We start from the raw sequence: 23,767 nt of genomic DNA on the forward strand, positions 1-23,767 counted from the left end.
CTCATCTGTGGACTCTTATCCCAGCAAAGAGAGGGGCCGCAGTCTGGGCATTTCCTGTTAGAGAGGGGACAGCTGCAGAGTGAGCCTGAGTAGATTTAGACACCCAGTTCTACAGTGCATAAACACAGCAGTTAGAGTAGTTGTTTATTAAAATGTAGACAGAGGGAAAGGCTGCACACCATCCTTTCACATACAGGACCACATTCCACATCACACACAGGACAGCTGTTTCATGGGCTTGCGACATTCATCAGGTTAGCTCAGCCACAGCTATAACATGAGAGGTCACACGGGAATGCTCTTTAAGTCACTTACACTATATTCAATACAGAAAGAATGAAACTAAGTACACTTTTTCTAATGATACTTTGTTAGAAGGTAGTTGTAAAGTGGCTTTTAAAAAGCAAACAATGAGCTCTTTCACTTAAGCCCTATTTCCGGGCCTTGACTTTGGGAAGAGGGAGCTTTTCAATATTATTTGGTGAACCCTTTTCCAAAAAAAAAACGGTACCCACTCTAGACATAAAACTGCAGGCTACACACATCTTGCCCTGCATTCTGACATCTGCTAGAATGTCTACAGCAGGCTCCAGTGGCCCCTTGTTTATGACTAATGTCCGAAAATGTCACAGTCCATTCGTTAACTGTTAGCAAAAGGTGTTTGACCTCAAAGGTACTTAGGAGAATTCTCAGAGCAGCCCCTGGTGCAAAGCAAGCATTTCCAATTTCTATTTTCAAGAATACTTTTTGATGACATATAAATAGAAAAACAGGCCGGGTGGCAGCGGCACACGCCTTTAATCCCAGCACTCAGGAGGCAGAGCCAGGAGGATCTGTGAGTTCGAGGCCAGCCTGGCCTACAGAGTGAGATCCAGGACAGGCACCAAAACTACACAGAGAAACCCTGTCTTGAAAAAAAAAAAAAAACAACAAAAAACAAAAAACAAAGACAGAACAAAACAAAACAAAAAACCCCCCAGAAAAACAGGAAATAAGACCAAAAATAAAAACAAGCAAAACTCAAACACCCAAAATATGTACAGCAACACAAACCATTAATTTAAAAATGTGTATCCCAGATGGAATGCTAACTAGCAGACACAGAAAAGGAAGGCAGAGATAATATCTGAGCGTGCCTTGAGCCTCTTCTGTCTCAAGCGTGTCCAGACACAGGTCACACACCAACCCACAGGAGCAGGAAGGCAAGGCACAGCTCCCAAACCGAGCAGTGCTTATTAACGGCCATTCAAGTGGCAGGAGAAGCCGCCTGACACAATGCACTGCATGGAGATAAGTAACCTTGGTTACTGTTTCCAAGGACACTGGGCTCTCGGCTAACAAGAGAAGAGCTGAGGTGAAGCTGAATGCAACGTGAGTCATTTTCATACTCACATGCGAGGAAAATCAGCTGGCTAATATTCTTCACTCCCCCAAATCCCTGGTGGAGGTATCTAACTAAACATCTGAAGTATTAAACAGCCAATACTTTTCACGGTAAAGGCTTTTTGACTATGTCAACTGAATTTTCCCCTGGCACTTCCTAAGGAGTAACTAACCCTAGGGTAAGGAATTGGTTTTGTTTTTGTTTTTGTTTTTCAAGACAAGGTTTCACTGTGGCCCTGGCTGTCCTCAAACTCACAGAGATCCGCCTGCCTCTGCCTCCCAAATGCTGGGATTAAAGGCGTGTGCCAACACTGCCCAGCTACGGTGAGGACTTTTAACTGAGGCATTCTTGAATAAATCTATGGGTAGAGACAATCTAGCTAACAGGTACTTAAAGATGTCATGGATACAGGCCACTGTGAAGACAATACCTCACACAGCATTTCCAAAAAATGTAACAGTGTAAATGTAGCTAAACTGGGAACATTCTTTGGCTAAGGTCAATCCTGGTTTAATGAGGGAATAATCTAGAATACAGACTGGAGAGCCTCATTGCTCCTCTGGGCCATGGAGAGATACTAGTGGGGCCGTCGTTGGGAAAGCCTGCTGAAAACCAGCCCACTGTGGGTGCGGAGCCTCTGCACCCCACCAACCCCCGGGGAGGGAAAGGCCTTGTGGTCACAATGCAGAGAGCTGTCTGGATGTTCAGTCGTGAGATGACATCATCTGGAACAGATGAGTAAACGGATTCATCAGCTCTCCTCCCCACACTCTGAGCTACAGCAAGGCCAAGGAGAAGCCACAGCAACAGTTGAAAATGATCCACCTCTTGGAGAAAATATACAAGGTACAAGACGGAACAACACAGAATCCCAAACTTTGTCCTGGAAGGAGGAATGGTGAATTATGTGGAAGCAGCAGTGACATAGACTAAAGCCAGCATTTTAGATCTCCAAATAAAAACTGAATCAGGGGCTGGAGAGATGGCTCAGAGGTTAAGAGCACTGGCTGTTCTTCCGGAGGTCCTGAGTTCAATTCCCAGCACCCACATGGTGGCTCACAACCATCTGTAAGGAGATCTGGCTCCCTCTTCTGGCCTGCAGGCATACTTGCAAACAGAACACTGTATACATAATAAATAAATAAATCTTTAAAAAAAAAAAAAAAAAAAACTGAGTCAGGTCAGCAAAGCATGTAAGCCCTGAAGTCCTTCCCAATGCACAAAACCAACAGCCGGAGAGGCGCTGACTCAGACTGCTTGGCTTTTCCTGGGAGTACCACCTTTTAAGCGCTGAAGCTTCAGGTCTCTTAGTTTTCTGCATTTTGTTTACATGACAAATTCCTACCCCAGAGTGAGGTTTTTCCTTTGAAAATTCAGTGCTGTTGCTAACTGCTTTCCTCTGCCTCATCTGAGGTTCATTTCTCTAACACACGCACACACACGTGCATACACACACACCTTGACTGTTCCTCTCACTAGGCCAGTGGTTCTCAACTGGTGGGTCACAACCCCCCAGGGGTGTTATCCAATGACACTTTCACAGGGGTCACATATCAGATATTTACATTATGATTCATAACAGTAGCAAAATTGCACTTATGAAGTAGCGATGAAAATAATTGTATGGTTGGGGGTCACCACCACATGAGGAACTGTATTAAAGGTTGAACGAAGCATTAGGAAGGTTGAGAACCACTGCACGAGGCCGAGAACTCCACTCTCACCCTGGGTTCATTCTCAGGTCTCTCCGGAAGTCCTGCAAAGTCCAGCACTGCTGGCCCCAATGCAGTCATCTTTGGGAATGTGGAGAGAGGTCACTATGAAGAGATTTCATTCCATGGCTGTTATAGATTTTGTCTGGAGGAAAAACACCATGCTTTGTGCCAGTCTTGATATAGAGGCAAAATGGCAGGATCTCGGTCAAGGCTCCAAGGAGAAGGCTGTGCATCTGGACACAGGCTCTGGGCCCTGTCCAAGTGGGGAGGGTCTCCTTGAGAGCTGAGTTTCAAGGAAGGGGGGGAGGGTGGGTCTGACATGAGTAGGGAGCTGTGCCCTCCTTGCCTGCCACTGTCCAGTGGAGACGAGTACAGAGTGTCAGTTTAATCACAATCCCCTTTTATTCATTTCAAGTATTTACAAGCTAAATGCAGAGAACTGTGTCCTGCTCCATGGGACCCTCATGCTGGAGACAAACTTGCAGATTCCAGTCCTAGGATAACTTATTTTTTCTTCTTTTGTTAATTTTCACATTTCAGCATCAGATTACTCCTTACAGAAAACGGTGGTCTACATTTTAAATTATCTTAAGAGAATAAGAGAAATAGGATATGGGGGCACATGCCTGTGATCCAGCACTTGGGAGGCAGAGACAGGAGGACTGCTACAAATTCAAGGTCAGCTAGGGGCATGCATCAAGATCCTATCCTTAAAATCAAACCAACACCACCATCAACAAAAACCAGAGGAGAGGAGAAACAAGCGTCCGGTGCCGTGTGCAGTTTAGGTCGAGCAGTTTACCTCAAGTCTCAAAGGGCTGGGGGAAGTGGTGGTCAAAGGCTGTCTGATGGGAACCTCCGACACAGTTTTTCCACTCCACCTCTTGGGGAATGCTTCAAAGAGACGGATGGAAGGGACCTTTGCAGTTCCTGCAGCATTCTGTTTATTGGTCCCAGTCACCCCACGTTATGTGACAGGAACAACCAGAACTCAGCTGGAGCTTCACTGAGCAGCTTCTCAGAGCAGATCCGGCAGGAGGAGGCCGGGAGGCTTGGGCTCAACACAGTTGATCCAGAAGTTGGCACAGCTGGCGTGGTACTGGTGTCCTCCATAGGCCAGCTTGAAACTGTCTGTTTCCGAGTTGAATGCCTGCCAGAAATAGATGTGGGTCAAGTCAGGTTCTCCCTGCATCTAAGAGCTTGTCAGCAGCCACCACAGGCAAACCCCAGGTGTCACAGAGGCTGAGGCCTGAAGGGCACACACAGACAAAAGCTGAGCAGGTGGCTATAGGATTCAAGTAAGAAAGTCTTATTTATTTATTTTTTTACTGCTAATTAAAGGTATAAAATCAGTACCATTCAACCTAGTTTCAGCAAAGGGCCCAATCTTCACAGAAAAGGCAGACAGAGGTTACCGGAGAGAGGAATGAGCAGGACATGGGAACTAAAATAGCCAAGGGCTGTGGGTAATTGGGTCCCTCACTGTAAGGGCCACCCTCCCTGGAGGCTGCCATTACTGTAACATGTGAACCCTTAGAGTTCCATGGCTAACTACAGTCCTATCAGGACTGAAAACATTGAAAAGAGCTAGAAATCAACTGACATTAACTCTTACAGTCTAACGCCATGGTTCTCACCCTGTAGGCCACGACCCACTCTAGGATCACATAGCCAATATTTATGTTATGATTCAGAACATTAGCAAAATTAGAGTTAGAAGTAGCAACAAAATAATTTTATGGTTGGGGGTCACCACAACAGGAGGAACTGTATTAAAAGGTCACAGCACTGGAAAGGTTGAGAACGCTGAGTTCTAATGCTATCGGGAGCTGACCCCTGCGTGGACATACAACAGCCCCCCTCATCTGCAGCTCCGGTTACCCACAGCAGGTGACATTCTGCAGTTGGTTGTCTTAAACACCACAGACAAAACCTTAAAACCCGAATGATCTGTTTTTGTCTGTCATCCTCTAAATCGGGTGTCACTACAACTTCTCGTCTTCCGCAAGGTGCTCGTGCGTGGCAGAGAAGGATAACGACAACACCGGAAGCTGACTGGCAGCGACAAGCATGCAAACAAGACAGCAGCGGCTCCACACAGACACGTTGGTTGATTTGATCAAACATTATGGGGACAAAAATGAGTCAGTGGAGGATTCACGATTGGCACAGTCCAGGACGACCACAGAATTGTCCGTTGACCTCTCAACACACAAGACTGAGACGGAGACACTAAGGTAACCTGTAACTGGCTCATACTTTTTTAGGCTGTTCTTCTGCAGGCTTCTCTTCTTTCTGAAATAATGTTGAAACCATAAAGTCAAAAAAAAAAAAAAAAAAGTCCCTAGAACAGGCCTCTTGCCTCCAGGTAAATCCACATGGCTTGCCATTTTCTCCCCATGCCCTGTTCATGGAGTGCTGGAGAGACCCTGTGAACTGCATGCCCAACAGGGAGGGAAGGACTCTGTCCACTCCCTCAGCACCTTCTCCACGGTCCTGTAGAAAAAAGCAGATCTGCTTCTACAGAACTTTCTAGACTTCAAATTTCCTACCTCTGGTCACAGAGCTTGTTGTAAAGTGGGCTACATATGGCTGTCCCCCAGGTCATGTTAGGGAGGAACCTTACCCTTAAAGGGGGAAGGCGAGGACTTACCCGGCTCCTGGAGTCCACATTTAAGAGACACACCCCACAAGCCAGCTCCTGAGCGTTTTTAATCCCAGGCCGTAACATACAGGAGGAAAAATCCAGGGAGTTTTCATCTGGCTGAGGATGAATGGGTAAAGATGGGTAAGGACATAGCAATTTCAAACGCTGTGTAGGTCAACTGTAAAATTAAGTCAACTAATAACACAAGTGCTGAGTTTCCCGAATCTGCCAAGTAGCTGCTATGACTAGGTGCTAGCGACGCCAGTGGGAAGAAAAGCACCTCCTAGCCTTGGGGTGGTCTAGGGTGGAGCTATGGGGTGTCAAGCAATGCAAGGCCATTAGTGCTAGAGTACTTACTTTGGGATAAGGACTGAGTATCCAGACCCTCAACAGGGGCACTTAGCCAGGGAATGCTTCCTGGAAGTCAGAATCATCCTGCCGGAGTATTGATGATACTATCGAAGGTGATGGGTCAATGGGGTGATGGGGTGATGGTCGATGGGTCGGGAGGGGCAGGAGAGAGGAAGGATATCTCGCAGACAAGCAGCACAAAGCAAAGACGTCTAAGCAAATTCCAGCTAAGAGAAGAAATCGAGGGTGGGAGCCAAGCCAAGGAGAGGGGGAGGAGATGAGGCTAGAACATCAAGGAACCAGAAAGGAACGGGAGGAGTGAGACAGGACCAAGTATGCATCGCAGGTACAACCCTGCTGTCTTGTGGCAGTGTCAGCAAGAGACTGGGGGTGGCAGTCCTCAAGATGCGGCTTCAGTTGGATGACTGCTAAGACAGCAGAGGGGAAGGGCTGAGAAGGGGGCAGACTCTCCAGGCACGAGCATGTGCAGGACAGAAAGGAAGGAGGGAGGCTTGGGCAGCTGAGAAGATGCACTTTAAGCTCTCAAGGACAGAAGAGTACAGCTTGGCTCAGGCCGAGCTGTAGCTGCCAAGGTCGGAAGTGCAGTTGTGGGGTCGTATAGGCCAGCTAATGCTAAGAGTGAGGTCTGAAAGTCAGCAGCAAGAGCCAGGCTTATGCTTGTGCTAAGTGATAAGCTTATATTATGATATATGATAATACAAAAATATTATATTATAATATGAAAATATATGTCAACAAGTCTGGTTCCAAAAAAAGCATTCATAGCAACTGTATCCATATTAGCCAAATCTGGCACCAACAATGTGTCTAGTAATAAGAAGATGGATAAACAAGTTGTGATGTATTAATACAACAGACTACTACTTAGCCAGGGAGCAAGGTGACATTTGATCAATATGACTGCATTTCAATATTATGCTACTAAGCAAACCAGACACAAGAATGCTAACATTTAATACCACTTCATGTTTATAGAGTATTAAAACAGAGGAATCTCTGACTAGGGAAATCAGGTTGGTTGCTTTTGGAATCAGATCAGGGATTGACTCTCAAAGAGCTTCAGTGAACTTTAGGCAGGGACGAAAATATTCTGAATATTTTCCAGGCCTTAAAGTCCTTGTGGCACAGGACCTTAATTACAGTATTCGGAGGGGCAGAGGCAGGCAGGTCTCAGAGACTTGGAGGCTAGCCTGGCTTATATAGTAAGTTCCAGGCAAGCCAGGGCTACATAGTGAGAACCTGTCTTAAAAAACCAAAACCAGGAGCTGAAGAGCTAGCTCGGTGGTTAAGAGCACTGACTGCTCTTCCAGTAGACCTGGGTTCAATTCCCAGCACCCACATGGCAGCTCACAACTCTCTGTAGCGCTAGTTCCAGAGAATCTGACACGCTTACACAGACATACATTCAGGCAAAACACACATGCACATAAAATAAACTAAAAAACCAAACCAGACAACAAACAAAACTCCTTAAAAGCCAAAACAGCAGCAGAGAATATATGTTCACCTCACTGTAAATTTCAAACTGCCAAATGATTTTCACAGAACATATATATTTTTTTCATTTTTGGCCATCCTTTGGATTCATAGTCAACTTTTGTTTTCACAAATAAGTATAATACTGGCATGAATGTTGATGATTTAAATTTTTAATAATTTTTATGTGCATGGGTGTTTTGTTTGTCTGTATTTCTGTGCACCACATGCAGGCAGAGTCCATGGACACCAGAAGAGGATGTTAGATCCCCTGGAACTGGAGTTCCAGATGGTTGTGAGAGGCCATGTGGGTGCTGGGAATTGAACCCAGGTCCTCTGCAAGAGCAGTCAGTGCTCTTAACCACTGAGCCATCCCCCCAGGTCCTGATCAGACTCAACACTAAACTGAAACAACAAGAACATTTTGAAAACTTCACTGGTCGAAGACTTGAGTGACTGCGGGCCACAGGCTCATTTCCTCAGCTTTGGTGCTGCTCCCAGGCCACAGCTTGACACATCTGAGCATTTGCTCAGCCCCTTGGTTTTTTTTTTTTTTTTTTTTTTTTTTTTTTTTGTTTGTTTGTTTTTGAGACAGGGTTTCTCCGTGTAGCTTTGCGCCTTTCCTGGAACTCACTTGGTAGCCCAGGATGGCCTCAAACTCACAGAGATCCACCTGGCTCTGCCTCCGAGTGCTGGGATTAAAGGCGTGCGCAACCACCGCCCGGCTTGCTCAGCCCCTTGTAAACAGCCAGTAAAACAACAAGCCAAGCTCCGGGGAAACATTTGCTGAATTCCGTATTTTAAGTACCCCATCCTGGCTGACTCTCAAGCTTGCTTTGTGACATCTCTGAACATGGAGCTGGGAAGAGCTGCGCAGCAGCAGCAGCAGCAGAACTACCTGGTGATTATACCACCCAGAACCACTACTCTAGGCTGACCAAGATTAGGTTGACCAACCACACTCTTGGCTGCATTTATCCAAGATTGTTCTGGCTTTAGCACCAAATAACTCTTCCAGTTCTGAGGATCAAGGACAGTTTGACATCTTGTTACCACATCAGGGACTAATGGAGAAATAACTAGAAAATGAGAAAACTATGAGGCCTGAAATCAGCCAAATTAATAAAAGCCCATCAGTATCTGTTTATGAGGCACACAGGAAAGCAAATGAAAAGGGTACACTGTAATCTGCCAGAACTGTAGGCTTTGCATAAACTGCCCTGTGATTAAGGTAATCTTCCAAATGATAAAATTAGCTCTCCTAGGCAGGCAATGGTGGTGCCAGCACTCAGGAGGTAGAGGCAGGTGGATCGATGAGTTCAAGGCTAGCCTGGTCTACAGAGCGAGTTCCAGAACAGCTAGGGATTCACAGAGAAATGCTGTCTTTTTTGTTGTTTTTTGAGACAGGGTTTCTCTGTGTAGTTTTGGAGCCTGTCCTGGATCTCGCTCTATAGACCAGGCTGGCCTCGAACTCACAGAGATCCTCCTGGCTCTGCCTCCCAAGTGCTGGGATTAAAGGCATAAGCCACCACTGCCCTGCCCTCCTCTGAAGTTCTAATTGCCATATAAGGTAAAATAGGTTCTAGGGTCACCTGGCATGTTTGAGAGTGCCATTTGTCAGCTGAGGACACGGTAAAGACGCTGTCTCTAAAGTATGGTGTTTACAAGATGGGCAGGGGTGGGGAGGGGCTACCATCAAAGCACAGTGTTCTCTTGATATTTTGCAGCATTAAGGAAGTAAACACTCTGAAAGTCATCACACTGGGAGGAATTACCAAGGGACAGTGGAATCAAACGGCATGCGTGTATGGCTTCTAGTTGGCCACAAAGCTGGAGAAAAAGTCCTTTTTCTTTTATTAGGTTTTATATGTCAAAATTTTGTTCCCGGGGCTGAATTTTTCCTTTGATCCAACAGATCCACAAGATAAAAGCTTGGCTGACCTTCACTCAGGGCCATCAGAGCATCCACAAGTCACTCAAGTAGACGGCTTTTCCTGCTAGAGAAACACCTGCTTCTACCACAAGAGGGAGTTTCAGTCCACAGTCACCCAGAGCATTAAAGGGTTTTGCTACGTAACATCCAGCTTTAAAAAAAAATTACTTATTTATTAATTTTATGTATATTGGTATTTTGCCTGCATGTATGCCTGTGGGAGGGTGTTAGACCCTCTGGAACTGGAGTTACAGACAGTTGTGAGCTGCCATGTGGGTGCTGGGATCTGAACCTGGGTCCTCTGGAAGAGCAGCCAGAGCTCTTAACCACTGAGTCATCTCTCTGAGAGCCCTGTAACATTCAGCTTAATAAAATATTAAGTCCCATTTTAGAGTGGAGACTGTGCTTTGCCCAGGCATCCCCACTGTTATGCACACTACACACGGGACATCTTTAGGTGGAAAAGACAGAGCTGGCATTTTATTGTTTGTTTGTTTGTGGAGAGCTGGGGAATACATTTAACCAACGCTGCAAGCACACTAAGCACTCTCTCAAAAACATAACAAGACACAAGAGCAAACACACTGCCCACCACTGAGTGACCCCTGGCTCCAGTGCTGCCGGGTCTACTGAAAGCTAGAAATTACAAGACTCTAAAGTGATGATATAGATTCAAAATCTAGATTTTTATGGTTTCAATTACATTTTGATGCGTCTCAGCCCTGATTTCTTCCCCCTATGACGGGCCAGTGAGAAGGCTCCGCAGGGAAAAGTGTTCATCTTATGTAATGACTACTTGCATTTAACCCCTGGAACCCACCAAAGGCTCCATGTGGTGGAGAGTGCCTTATTCCCAGCACTGCTATAGTGAGGTGAGGGGCAGAGTCAGGGGACACTCCTAGAATAAGAGACCCTGCCCCAGCAAGGGAGAGGATGAAAACCGACTCCTAAAACCATCCCTGACTTCCATGTGCACACCATGGCATGCATGTCCCCCACACTCACACATACATACATACATACATACATACATACAGATATTCTTAAAAGAAATGGAGATGATACTGACCTCATATGGTTATTACCAGGACTAAGTGAGAATGAATGTGAAGAATGTGGAATAATGTGAAGCAGGTCTGTCTTAGTTAATGTTCTATTGCTGTGAAGAGACACCATGACCACGGCAACTCTTGTAAAGGAAACATTCAATGGGGCTGGCTTACAGGTTCAGAGGTTCAGTCCCTTGTCACAGTGGGAAAGACTTGGTGCTGGAGAGGGAGCTCAGAGTTCTATATTAGGATCAGCAGACAACAGCAAGAGAGAGACAGAGCTGAGCATTTACAACCTCAAAGCCCAACCCCCAGTGACACACCAGTCCAAGGCCACTCCTCCTAACAGTGCCACTCCCTATGAGCCTATGGAGCCATTTTCATTCAAACCACCATAGTGTCCTAGCTGCAAACGGGAATGGTAGCCATCAGCACTGGTAGTCATATTAACAACAATGAGCCTCTGAATGGTGATGTGGTCCCTTAAGGAGCTCATTTACTTCAAATCAAAGAGAGGTACTAAGTTTAAGGCTTCAGTACCACCTCAAGCCTGCCTCTCTCTGGCTCTGAGCATCTCATCCAGGGTCGCCGGATTTTCAGAGTTGTTACAGCTGGACTCAAGTATTCAGATGTTAGGTTTTATGCTCTTGACATTATATGGCTTTGTCAGTTCTGTTACAGGAAAGACTCATTCATGACAACTCCCATCTTACATTTCTGTGAGATATATGCTATTCCTCATGCAATGGGTAATTCAAGTTAAGGTTTATAGACTAAGTTTATAAACTCTCGAGAGGAAATGGTATGGTGTAACCTAGGAAAGTATCTGAACAGAAACATCATTGCTCTGTCAGAGCTACCCTGGCAAAGAAAAGCAGTTATAACTGAAGACCATGGCTAATTTGTAAGTGAAAACGCAGTATTCATGTACACTCTGCATGTATCCTAGCACGGTGGAGGTGAGATAACAATCTCTGTGCCGTTATGTGTGCCTGAAAAGCCAGGCCAGTTACCCTCGTAAGTCTAGATATGGCTACTGGGAGAAGGCATAAATGTGAAGCCTCTTCTCCATTTACCTAACATCTTGGCCCTGCTAAGTAACTTAGAGCAGAACATTCTAGGTAAATAAGTGACGAACTTCCTTCAAAGTTACAAAACCAAATTCCATGGCTTCTTTGAAAAGATCTGGTCAAAAGCGATGCTTGGTGTGAAAACCTGCAGCGAGGCAGGGACTGGGAAGGTGGATAAGGAAGCTGTCTGGGAGGGTGAAATCGTCCATAGTTTGACAGGGCACATGTGATACAGATGGGGCCATGCGTGTGTCAGCGGATGGGGAAAGTCACAAAACTCACGGTGCGAAGTTACTAAGGTTTTGGCATTTTGTTGTGTGTGATCTCAAAAGCAGCCTGGAGTGACAGACAGAGCCTAGAAGGCAAATGTACCCAGAGGAAAATGGCTTCTGCTGCCCCCAGTGACAGCAGCTACTTCACACAATGAACATAGGTTAGCAACCGGGCCGGACACGTCCTGGCTGTGCTTCACCCTAACTGGACAAATACCTAACGAGCTTGGCCGATGTACTTGGGCTTCAGTGACGTTTTCTAAGAGCTCAGGGCAAGGAAAGATGCTTTCTAACCCTAATCCACTTTCTCCAGCAGCACCAGAAGAGGAGGGCTGGTGGCCGACTGAAGGAAGGCTGGAGGTCTAGTTTTCAAAGGTTCAACACAGTGAGAACTGACTGCCACCAAAACAAGGGACCTTCAGATCTAAACACAAAGTGGGAGGCCTGTAATTGCTCTACCGTGCTGGGATATAAACCGAGGGGGGACAGAGAGAGTGACTTGACTTCAGGTTGACAATCCGCCAGGACGAGCCCCTGCTGCTCTTCTCATTAACCTTACGCTCTGCCAATCTGCTCCCCAGCAACGGCCTTTGTACACCTTCGGTTTTCCCTAACTCACTTTTCTCAGGGTAGGATGAAGCACAGAGCATGCCGGAGGATGCCTCTGGTCCTTCCCTGCTTCAGGACAGGATGGCGGCAGAGTGAAGCTGTCCAGTCGCTGTGTAGATTTAATGCAGCTAAAGACCCTACCACACAGTTCAGCCACCGGATAACCCATCAGAACGACTGAGAAGTGGCCACGACACCAAAAAGGTTTTTGGGAAAGGGTTCAAGTGTGTGAAGGCAATGAGAATTCTCTACCAGAGGGAAAATGTATTTCCCGTTACAAATGCAATAAATATTCATTAAAGATAGTTGAGAAGGGCGGTGGTGGCACACGCCTTTAATCCCAGCACTGGGGAGGCAGAGGCAGGTAGATCTCTGTGAGTTCAAGGCCAGCCTGGTCTACAGAATGAAATCCAGGACAGGCACCAAAACTACACAGAGAAACCCTGTCTCAAACTGCCCCCCCCCAAATATAGTTGAGAAAGGCAGAGTATAGTTATAGACACGGTATTTTATCACTACACACAACCCAATCACCATGTTGGCAGCCCTCCTCCCAGCCGTGTGGAGACAGTCCTGTTATCTGGAGAGTGCTCCCTGACAAAATGCCCACAACACCCGAATGAAGACCACCACAGGTTACTTCACTCACTCTCTAGATTAGGGCTTTCAGGTGGTTTCCCATTTTTCTTTTTCAAGGAACAATGTTCTGCACTTGCTGGCTTCTTTTTGTGACTGCACATTTAGAACAAAGTTGGCTTAGAAGTGGCATCAGCAGAACAGTGATTCTGGATGTGTGAGCCCTCTGATGCACTCGCTTTTACAGGGCTACATCTGAAGTGCTGGGCTTACAGGGAGCCCAAAAGGTAAACAGAAGAAATCCTTTCTGGTGTTCTTGCTAGCAAACTCCTCCTGACTATCAAGTTTATTATGCTCTCAACACAGTGAACCATGGAACTCAGCTGGAACACAAGAGACAGAAAAGGGGCGGACCAGTCTCCACAGATCACCATTTCATTTCCTGTCTACCGACACAATGAGATCAGCTGTCTGGAGCTCCCACAATAGCTAGAGGAGCTCACACCACCACGCCTTCTCGGCCGGGATGGCCGGCTCCTAGAACTGGCTGCCAAACAAACCCTTCTTCAAGTTGTTTCAATGAGGTATTTTGTTATAACAAGAAAAGCAGTTAGTGAGGTAAGCACTATGGGATGTGAGAGAGAAATGGGCTAAAGACACTCACATAGGAAGGGGCTCTGATTCACGCTAATCAAGTGCGCTGGGAATGCCTTCTGGGGAAAACTATGCAGAACTCAGAAAGCAGCTTAGTTCAGTGACAGGAAAGCTCTACACTGAGCTAAAAAGTTTGGCTGAGGTCCTGAAGACCATGGAGACCCTCTCCAGGAATACACACACACACACACACACACACACACACACACACACACACACACTTGTTTTTTGTTTTTGTTTTTCGAGACAGGGTTTCACTGTGTAGTCCTGGCTGTCCTCGAACTCACTCTGTAGACCAGGCTGGCCTCGAACTCACAGAGATCCACTTGCCTCTGCCTCCCGAGTGCTGTCTAAAGGCGTGAGCTACCACACCAAGCCCACTGAAGGATTTTAAATGGGATTTAAATGACACAGCCAGCTTTACAAGAGAACAGCTTGGTAGTAGCACAAAGAATAGATTGATAAGAGCTTTTGAAAGAAATAAAAGGAAAGAACTAGGTAGGGTGTATGGCTCAGTAGCAGGTAACTTGTCTGGCTTTCATGAGTCTTGAGGTCCAGCCCTAGCACCACCAAAGAAAAAACAAAAACCAAACCAAACAAACGAGTGTGTGGCTCTCAGAAGCCATCCCTGCAGCCCCTTATTTAAACCTTAAGAACTTAATAAAGGGGCTGGAGAGATGGCTCCGAGGTTAAGAACACTGGCTATTCTTCCAGAGGTCCTGAGTTCAATTCCCAGCAACCACATGATGGTTCACAACTATCTATAATGAGATCTGGTGCCCTCTGCTGGTCTGCAGGCATACATGGAGGCAAAATGTTGTATACATAATAAATAAATAAATAAATAAATCTCTTTAAAAAAAAAACTTGATAAAGTAAAACCAGAAGCAACGGAACACCAGTGAGATCTGCTGTTTAGGACACAATGGGATAGCTGGCTATCACCGGCGGCTGTCAGCTGAGAGCATTAAGAAGTCCTCCCTCCTGCAGAGCGGCAACCCTGGTCAGAGGGTCACAGGTTAACCGGAGGAGAGGCAGCATGTATCCAGTCCTGACTGCTGTGAATACAGGACTCCGTCAGGGACTGACGGACTGGGTTTGAACAGTTAAACATAAAGATCCTGCCCAGTGAAGTGTGAGAAGAGAGAGAAAAGTTAACAGCAGGACACAAACTGTACACTTACTAGGATACATATTATGAGTAGAAACATGTCAGCAGCTGTATTCCACCGAAAGAATACTGAAATGGTCCAAAGAAGTGATTAGCTTACAGAAGGTGGAAACAGGACCAGTAAGTTATCATTTGAGAATATAACAAGGCCTTAAACACTACCTGGAAAGTGTTGCAGCAGCCATGCAGGCTGCATGCATGTGCACTTTCTGGCCTGCCTTCTCCATCCACTTTGAGAGATTGTAAAACCCAGAGGGGAGCTAGTCATCTGTTTATTCAGGGTAGAGCTATTCATAACATGGAAAAAAGGAATCCAATAAAAGTAATAACAGTGGTGAATGGACTGTAGGACAGCAACATGATGGTCTACCACACAACCTGCTTTGTTTGTTTGTTTGTTTGTTTGTTTGTTTGAGACAGGGTTTCTCTGTGTAGCTTTGGAGCCTGTCCTGGAACTCGCTCTCTAGACTAGGCTGGCTTCAAACTCACAGAGATCCGTCTGCTTTCCAAGTGCTGGGACCAAAGGTGTGCACCACCATGATCCACACCACACAGCTTTCTAAAGGACACTAGGGAGCATAAATAAGTCAAATGCAAAGGGATGAACTCAAATCGTTACTTTTGGTAAAACTTGCACGTGTAAAAATTAACAGTGACTGGTGCTGGGCGACAGTTCAGTTGGCAGAGCGCTTGCTGGGCAAGCGTGGGGACATGAAGTCAGTTTCCCAGAACCTCTATAAAGCCAGGGGTGGGAAAGAAGCCACGTGTCTATACTACTAGTGCTATGAAGCCAGAGAGACCCTCCAGATGCTTGTGGGTCATCCAGTCTAGTGGGCAGAGGCTGACAACAGAGACCCTGTCTCACACAAGATAGAACAGACATCCATGGTTGTCCTCTGACCTTCACACACACATTGTGGCATGTGCATACCCAGACACACACCCATACTCTCTCCCCCACACACATACATTCTCTCTCTCTCTCTCTCTCTCTCTCTCTCTCTCTCTCTCTCTCTCTCTCTCTCTCTCTGTCTCTCTGTCTGTCTCTCTGTCTCTCTGTCTCTCTTTCTCTCTCTCTCTCTCTCTGTCTCTCTTTCTCTCTCTCTCTCTCACACACACACACACACACACATCACAAATTAAGAACTACAGATAAAGACTTTTTGGTACACTTCTATTTTGCCAAGTTCCAGCGGGCCCTGGAACCCCTAGACTGCTATCTCAGAACTCCATTAAGACAACACAGTCCAGCTGGCACACTCATCCTCTAATAAGTGCATCATAAGAATATAGTCTCTGCTTCCAAACAGGTTTCTGGAAAGAGAAACAGCAGGCTTACTGTGAGCGTGGCAAGTGACATGAAGCCGATCAGGTTGTTCCACACTTTATCGATGTCCTTCAGCAACTGCTGGAGTTTCTCACAGCACACAGCAGTGGCTTTTATCCCCAGCTCCACACGCCTGGTTACTCGGTACACTTCCACGACACCTGGTGGGGAGAGAGGAGGGAGTGAGGCGTGGGAAAAGCAGGCAGGGCAAAGCAGTGCTTGCTGATTACTGATTAGGAGGGGCATGACTGCACAGAGACAGGTCTGTGAGTACAGACATGTGCTGGTTACTTTCCTGTTGCCTCGATTAAACACCACGACCAAGGCAACTTAGGGAAAAGGCTTCATTGGGCTTATAGATCTACACTCCATAACTGCAGTGGGAACAGCTGAGAGCTCATATCTCATACTGCAAGCTGGAGGCAGAGAATGTACTGGGAATGGCAGGAGGCTTCTGAAGCCCAAAAGCATCCCTATCCCCACCACCACCTCTTACATTAAGGCCACACCTCCTAATCCTTTCCAAACAGTTCCACAAACTGGGGACCAAGTATTTAAACCTATGAGTCTATGGGGGTCATTCTCATTCACACCACCACAAGGTGCAAGCCTCCCCGATCAGACAGTTCTGTTCCTGTGGTCTTCAATGAGGCCGAACCCTCCCAACAAGAAGGGGTGCTGAGCACCTCCTCATCTAAGATGGTCACGAGACACATCACCAGGCCTTCACTGTGGCTGTCACCAGACCACTGTGCTACCCAATGCTGCTGGAGGCTTTTAAGTAGAAACACAGATTCCAGAGCTATACACTATGAGCTCAAATCACTGCTTCATCTCTTACCAGCCATGTATCCTGGGGCAAGTTATGAAGCTCCCTGTGCCTCAAGTTAAGACAGTAGAGCTCTTCAAAGGACCAGGGAGAGGATGGCACATGTGAACGCTGTACAAGGCTCATAATAGGGGTTTTTGAACAGGAGACACTATGTGAGCTACTGGGCTGTTTAGCTCAGATTTCTTTATGAGTTTCTGGCTGAATCAGGGAAATCCCATTAACTGACTGAAAATGGAAATAGAGCTTTAAAGAATCTAAATGTTAATGTCATCACAGAGTAATCCATACTGAATCCTTTTAAAAAACACATTGTTAGGCTTCTATGTGCCATAAATTTCAATTTTTAAAATTACATTTATTGCCAGGGCTGGTGGTGCACACCTTTAATCCCAGCTCTTGGGAGGAGGCAGACACAGGTGGATCTCAGTTTAAGGCCAGCCTGGGCTACAGAGTGAGTTCCAGGACAGCCCAGGCTACCCAGAGAAAGCCTGTCTTGAAATATCAAGTAAAATAAAACAAAATTACATGTATTTATTTGTACATGGGAGGGTGGCACAAGTGCCACTCCAGAGGTCAGAGGGCAAGCTGCATGCACTGGTCCTCCCACCATGTAGGTCTTGGTGATTAAACAGATCATGAGGCTTGGTAGCAAGTGCCTTTACCCACTGAGCCATCTCCGGCATTGATTTTGGGTTTTAGCTTTGTTTGTTTGCAGCCCAAGATGGTCTGGAATTCACTATGTAACCTACTGGCCTTCAACTTGTAGCCATCCTCCTGCCTTAGCATCCTTAGTGCTGGGATTATAGGCATGAGCCTGGCCAGGACTGTTCTTTTCCTGTGGTCTCTGATGAGGTTGAATTCTTTTTCTCTGCATAGGTCCTGGCTGTCCTGGAATCCACTTTGGAGACCAGGCTGGCCTTAAACTCACAGAGATCCACCTGCCTCTGCCTCCCCAGTGCTGGGATTAAAGGTGTGCGCCACCATGCCTGGCAGAGGCTGAATTCATTTTTGTTGTTTTTTGTTTTATTTATGTGCATTGGTGTTTTGTTTGCATGAAGGTGTCTGGTACCCCGGAACTGGAGTTACAGATGTCAGTGAGCTACCATTTGGGTGCTGGGAATTGAACCCGGGTCCTCTGGAAGGACAGCCAGTGCTCTTAATTGCTGAGCCATCTCTCGAGCCCCCAGAGGCTGAATTCTTAAGCAAGGAGAGGCACCAAATTCCTCCTCATCCTAACGGTAGCCAACAGGCCCCATCACCTTGCACACCACCATGGCTTTGCCTCCTCTCCTCCAGATGAAGGGCAAGAGTGGCTGTCCACCCTAACAAGTAAGGTCTGTTCCAATAGAACCTTCCATGGATATACTAGGAATGCTCCTAGAAGGGAAGGCACCATTTCCTGGCGGGCAGTGGGTATCAGCTAATGAGAGAACTATGGCTGTGTGAGCAAGAGACTGGTACAGAGTCAAGGGGACCGACCGGCCCTCCATCATAGCAGCTCATCGGCCAATACACAGTGTGCTCTCTGTGCCAGGAACTGGGACGGGGTTTGGAGGGGTGGGGATGAACAAAACAAGCCCCAATTCTTGCCAACTCAGAGGGTCACCCTAGTGAAGGGAGGTAGTGCAGATGGTAAGAAGTGTAAGATACTCAAGGTAACAGGGCTAAGGAGTGGAGATGGGATTCTGAGAAAGAGTCAAAGCCTCTTGACAAGGGGACAGGAAGGAAGGTCTGAAAGACGTCAGGCTCCTGGGCTTGTGGCCCAGGCCACAGGGCAGCCCGAGCTATGGAGGGATGAGCACTAGATCAGACTGGGGCTCCAGGTTCGGTGTTAACAGCTGAAGACAGCCAGGAAGGTAAGTCACTAGGGACAAAGAGGAAGAACACAGAGAGAACAGGGAGGACTGACCCATAAATGATGCCACTGAGATGTCTTACTAGTTAAGACTCGATGATAAAAATAAATGAGCTCTATCTGTTACTGGTTTAAGATATTAATTCTTACTCAGGAGTATGTGTATAAACCTGTGTGAATGTACGCCATGTACGTACAGGGTCTGGTGGAGGCCAGAAAAGTGCATTGGATTCCCTGGAGCTGGATTTACAGGCAGTTGTGAGACAAGCAACAAGGTGTGGGGAACTGAACTCTGGTCCTCTGCAAAAGCAGCAGGCACTCTAACCACTGAGCCATCTCTGCAGCCCCCACAGATATAAAACAAAGGCTTGAAAACTTCACTATGGAGACCTCAAGTACAATAGCTGCTGCCTGTGAGTTCAGTGTTTTACCTATGAAGGCAGCAGCTAGTGAGGCTGTATACAGTGGAGCGCAGACCTAAACTACTTAGAGTGAGCGAACACTGGTACTAATGCAACAGGCCATGGTCTGACTATGCGAAATATCGAAGAACATACCTAGAAGATATTCCATGCCCTGGGCTGACTGGATAACTTCTGTGCAAACAGCACTGCTGCTGATGCCATTTAAGGTGTCATTTGCCTTCTTAATGACCTGCAAGAATTGAAATCACATTATCTGATACAACCAAGAAAGGCCACTGCAAATCAATTTCCCATTAGCAGAAAACCCAACCAGTGTGAAAAGCTGTGCCCAACCGGTGTGCAAGTGCCTATGCAGAGACAAGTCTAAGAACTTAATTTTAACTTTGAAGAGACCATCCTTCACTTCTGTGGGAGGAAGAGAGGTATGGGGAGAGAAACGGGTTCTTTAGTTTAAATATTATTTTCATGTAGGTCAGAGGTAATGATACCTACCACTTTGCCACTTCTTAAATACGGTGACAGATAAGGGGACAGCTGACAAATGGGCCAGTGTCTACTACTGTACACTTGAAGGATGCCTGGTTTTCCTTTCTTTTTTAAAATGTATTTATTTTTAATCTTACGTGCATTGGTGTTTTGCCTGCATGTATATATGTCTGTGTGAAGGTGTCGGATTCCCTGGAACTGGAGTCACAGACAGTTGTGAACTGCCATGTAGATGCTGGGAATTGAACCCGGGTCCTCTGGAAGAGCAGCCAGTGCTCTCAACTGAACCATCTCTCCGAGACCCCTGCATGGTGATGGAAGTAAGGCATCCTTTGTGCTTGCCTGCATTCATTCAAAAGAACCAAGGAGGAGACAGAACTGTGCAAGAGAGTGTGCTCAGATGCACACAAGTGACATACTCACATCCAGGGCGCTCCCCAGGCATCTCTGCCACTCATACGCGTATCTCTCATTTTCCTGTGGGTTTTATAAAAGGAACTGGGTTCAACAGGCAGGCTTGGGGTCCTCTGTTTATCACTTCTCTCAATACAAAGAGCTTGGAAGACGCCTTTCTATTGAACATATGCTTGCAAAAGACAGTTACCATTTAAGAGTAGGAACTTGAAAGACCTATTTTACATCAGCCTCTCTGTGTAAATGCTGCTTCCTTTGTCCAAGTCAGTAACAGTGCAAGTGTCTCTCCAGTTACTCACCATGGACATACCTAGTATATGAGCTAGGGCCATACTACAGCTTTAGTTAGGCATGGTGACATACCCCCAAAATCCTAGCACTTGCAGCGCAGAAGCAAGATCGCTGAGTTTAAGGCCAGCCTGGTCAACATGGAAAGTTCTAGGCCAACCAGGGCTACATGAAACTGTCTCAAAACAACAACAAAAACTCCACAGAATACAGCTTTCCATTCCACAGTTCACTACTGTGTGTGCATGTGTATGTGTGTATACACTTGTATGTGTCACAGGAACAGGAATGGAATTAAGATACCACAAACAGAAACAGAAGATCCAAAACATTTTTTCCTCTCCTCTATGTTGATGTTGTAAAATTCAGTAGAATGATAAAGTCTAAGTTTGGGGAAAGATCTTAACTCCTTCTCTCCTTGCAAAGTCCCATGGACAATTTCAACTTTAGTCATGACTTTCGGTGGTTGTCACACATAGGGAGCATTTTCATCCTGGGCTAATGCTACCAGCCTCTACCTCTAATGATCTATTTGCCATCTGGTGTAGAGTGTCTCCTCCTCATCCCTCCCCTCCCGCTCCCCTGGGAAAGAGGAAAAGCATTCTTTCCTGGGGTGCTCTCCCAGGCAGTTGCCCAGCTTACCTCCACCTCTCCAGTCAGGTCTTTGTACTTGTCTCGGATGACAGGCAGCGCTGTCTTCTCACTCAGAGTGTTGGAACGGTCTCTGAAAGGCTGCTCCAGGGCCGGAGAAGGAGAGGAACGGCTTATTTCTTTATCCCCAAGGCTTAAGCTCCTCTTGTGTGATCCTGGGTGAGGGGACAGTAGGCACAAAGGTTCTGTTACTCAACCTGGCTTGAGCAGGGGCCTGTTTGCCGATGAGACCATCTTTTACAGATGGTCTTGTCAGGAGGCATTCTGAGACCCAGTCTTCGCTCACTCTGTGCGGGAAGTTCTTTGAATCTCGGTCTCTTGCTCGGGGCCTTCCTCTGGTTTTCCTCCATTACTCTTCTCTGATCTGTCACTACACTACATAATCTAAGTATGAATCACAGGTGTCTAGATGCAAAGTGCCTTTCTTTCTAAATACCGGTGCCTCGGAGCCATGAGTCAGTCCTTCCTGTTACTGCTCGTAGGCCTGCGCCTTCCTGGCTCCCTGCTTGTAGGCTGTGTTCTGCAGATGTAGAACTGCAGAGACAGGGAGTGAGGCAGCAATGAGGAAGAAGATGTGGAGAAAGATGGCAGAAATGCTGACTAACCGGGAGGTACCCCTCCACCTCTGCCGTGTGCTGCTGTTCAGTTCTGGCTGACTGTTATGAACTGGGAATGCAGGTCTTGCACGGCCAGACATTACAACTTTGCAAGAAAAACCAAAAATCCAGATTGAGAAATAGAATTTTAAAATATTTGCTATTACTTTAGGTTTTATGGGTCAATTAAAACAGATACCTTTTTAAAAGGTGGTGATTTTTGTGAATTTTAATTATGTATGTGTGCTATATGTTTGGATATGTGTTTATGAGTGCAGGTGCCCACTCATAAACTTGAGGCCAAAGACATCAGATTTTCTGGAGCTAGAGTTCTAGTTAGTTGTAAGCTGCCAGAAGTGAGTGCTGGGAACCAAACTCAAGTCCCCTGCAAAAGCACTACATGTTCTTTTTGTTTGTTTGTTTGTTTTGAGGCAGGGTCTCACTATGTAACTGACTGTCCTGGGACTCACTTTGTAGACTAGGCTGGCCTCGAACTCGGAGTGCGCCACCATGACTGACACGGCATGTTCTTAACCATTGACTCATCTCTTGAGCACAGATAGCTTTTAAAAAATATTTAGTTTGGGCTGGAGAGACAGCTCAACAGTTAAGAGTACTGGCTGTTCTTCCAGATGTCCTGAGTTCAATTCCCAGCAACCACATGGTGGCTCACAACCATCTCTAGTGGGATCTGATGCCCTCTTCTGGCATAAAGGCATACATGCAGAGATAGCATTCATATACATAAAATAAACAAACAAACGAATAAATCTTTTAAAATGTTTAATTTATTAAAATGTTTTTATTAGATTTATTCATTTTACTTTATGTGTGAGTGTTTTGCCTGTGTGTATGTATGTGTACTATATTCGTGCTTGGTGCCCCCAAAAATCAAGGCATTGATATCCTGAAACTGGAACTATGAATGGTTGTGAACCATCAAGCTAGAAACCAAGAATCAAACCCAGGTCCTCCTCAAGAACAAATACTCTTTTTTTTCCTTTTCCTTTTTTCTGGAGCTGAGGACTGAACCCAGGGCCTTGTGCTTGCTAGGCAAGCGCTCTACCACTGAGCTAAATCCCCAACCCCAGAACAAATACTCTTAACTACTGAGCCACTGCTCCATCAGCCCACTTATTTTATTTTTAAATAAATTGTGTGTGTACATGTGCACATGGAAGCCAGAGGTGTAGGATCCTCCTTGAAGCTAGAGTTACAGGCAGTTGTGCCTGACATGGGGACTAGGAACTGAACTCGGGGTCCTTTGCTGTACCCTCTTAACCATTGAGCCATCTCTTTAGGCCCCAAAGAGAGCATTAAAAATGCATTCATGGGCACAATGGCTTAGCAGGTAAGGACTCTTGCTGCCAAGCCTAACAACTCAAGTTGGATGCCCAGGACTCACATGATGGAAGGAGAAAACAGACTTCCAAAAGTTGTTCTCTGACTTCCATGTGTGCCCTGGTATGTGTACCCACACACATACATAAATAAATATACATTCAGTGCCAGGCATGGTGGTGCATACTAGCACTTAGGAGTACTTGGGAGGTTGAGGCAGGAGGATCAGAAGCTCAACAGATCATTCTCTGTAACACAATGGGTTTGGGGCCAGTCTGGGCTACATGAGACCCTCTGTCAAAAAAAACAATAACAACAAACAAAACTCCCAGATCTGTAGGCTGAATAAAGACTCATAGCCATATTGAATTTAGGGAACAAGAGCAGAGCTAGCCTGCCCCCAAATGATCAAATCCACTTCTTCGGCTGTTTCAGATAGCATACTTCTTTTTGTTTTTGTTTTTGTTTTTTTTTTTTGGTTGTTTTTGTTTTGTTTTGTTTTGTTTTGGATACAGGGTCTCTCTCTATAGTCCTGGAACTGGCTATGTAGACCAGGCTGACCTTGAACTCACACAGATACTCCTGTCTCTGTCTCTTGAATGCTGGGATTAAAGCATCTGCCAC

At 46.1% G+C, this 23,767-nt stretch overlaps 1 protein-coding gene across 18 annotated transcripts in view; it reads right to left on the minus strand.

Annotated features, from left to right (window-relative positions):
- Window positions 1–2,930: 2,930 nt before the first annotated feature.
- Window positions 2,931–23,767, minus strand: part of Synrg (synergin gamma) — an 84,439-nt gene continuing 63,602 nt past the window's right edge. For 12 of the 18 annotated variants that reach the window (XM_052759721.1, XM_052759725.1, XM_052759723.1 and 9 more), the window contains 7 exons: window positions 21,198–21,361; window positions 20,277–20,330; window positions 19,500–19,596; window positions 16,268–16,416; window positions 5,753–5,863; window positions 5,359–5,394; window positions 2,931–4,249 (listed from right to left, as the gene is read on the minus strand). In XM_052759721.1, coding sequence (XP_052615681.1) covers window positions 4,118–4,249; window positions 5,359–5,394; window positions 5,753–5,863; window positions 16,268–16,416; window positions 19,500–19,596; window positions 20,277–20,330; window positions 21,198–21,361 — 743 coding nt within the window. In that variant the 3' untranslated portion in view covers window positions 2,931–4,117. The remainder of the gene's footprint in view (window positions 4,250–5,358; window positions 5,395–5,752; window positions 5,864–16,267; window positions 16,417–19,499; window positions 19,597–20,276; window positions 20,331–21,197; window positions 21,362–23,767) is intronic. The other 6 variants (XM_052759726.1, XM_052759719.1, XM_052759724.1 and 3 more) reach the window with 1 other exon arrangement.

This window comes from Peromyscus californicus, unplaced genomic scaffold, assembly GCF_007827085.1.
Source record: "Peromyscus californicus insignis strain IS unplaced genomic scaffold, ASM782708v3 Scaffold_3__1_contigs__length_106647218, whole genome shotgun sequence".
Taxonomy (NCBI): domain Eukaryota; kingdom Metazoa; phylum Chordata; class Mammalia; order Rodentia; family Cricetidae; genus Peromyscus; species Peromyscus californicus.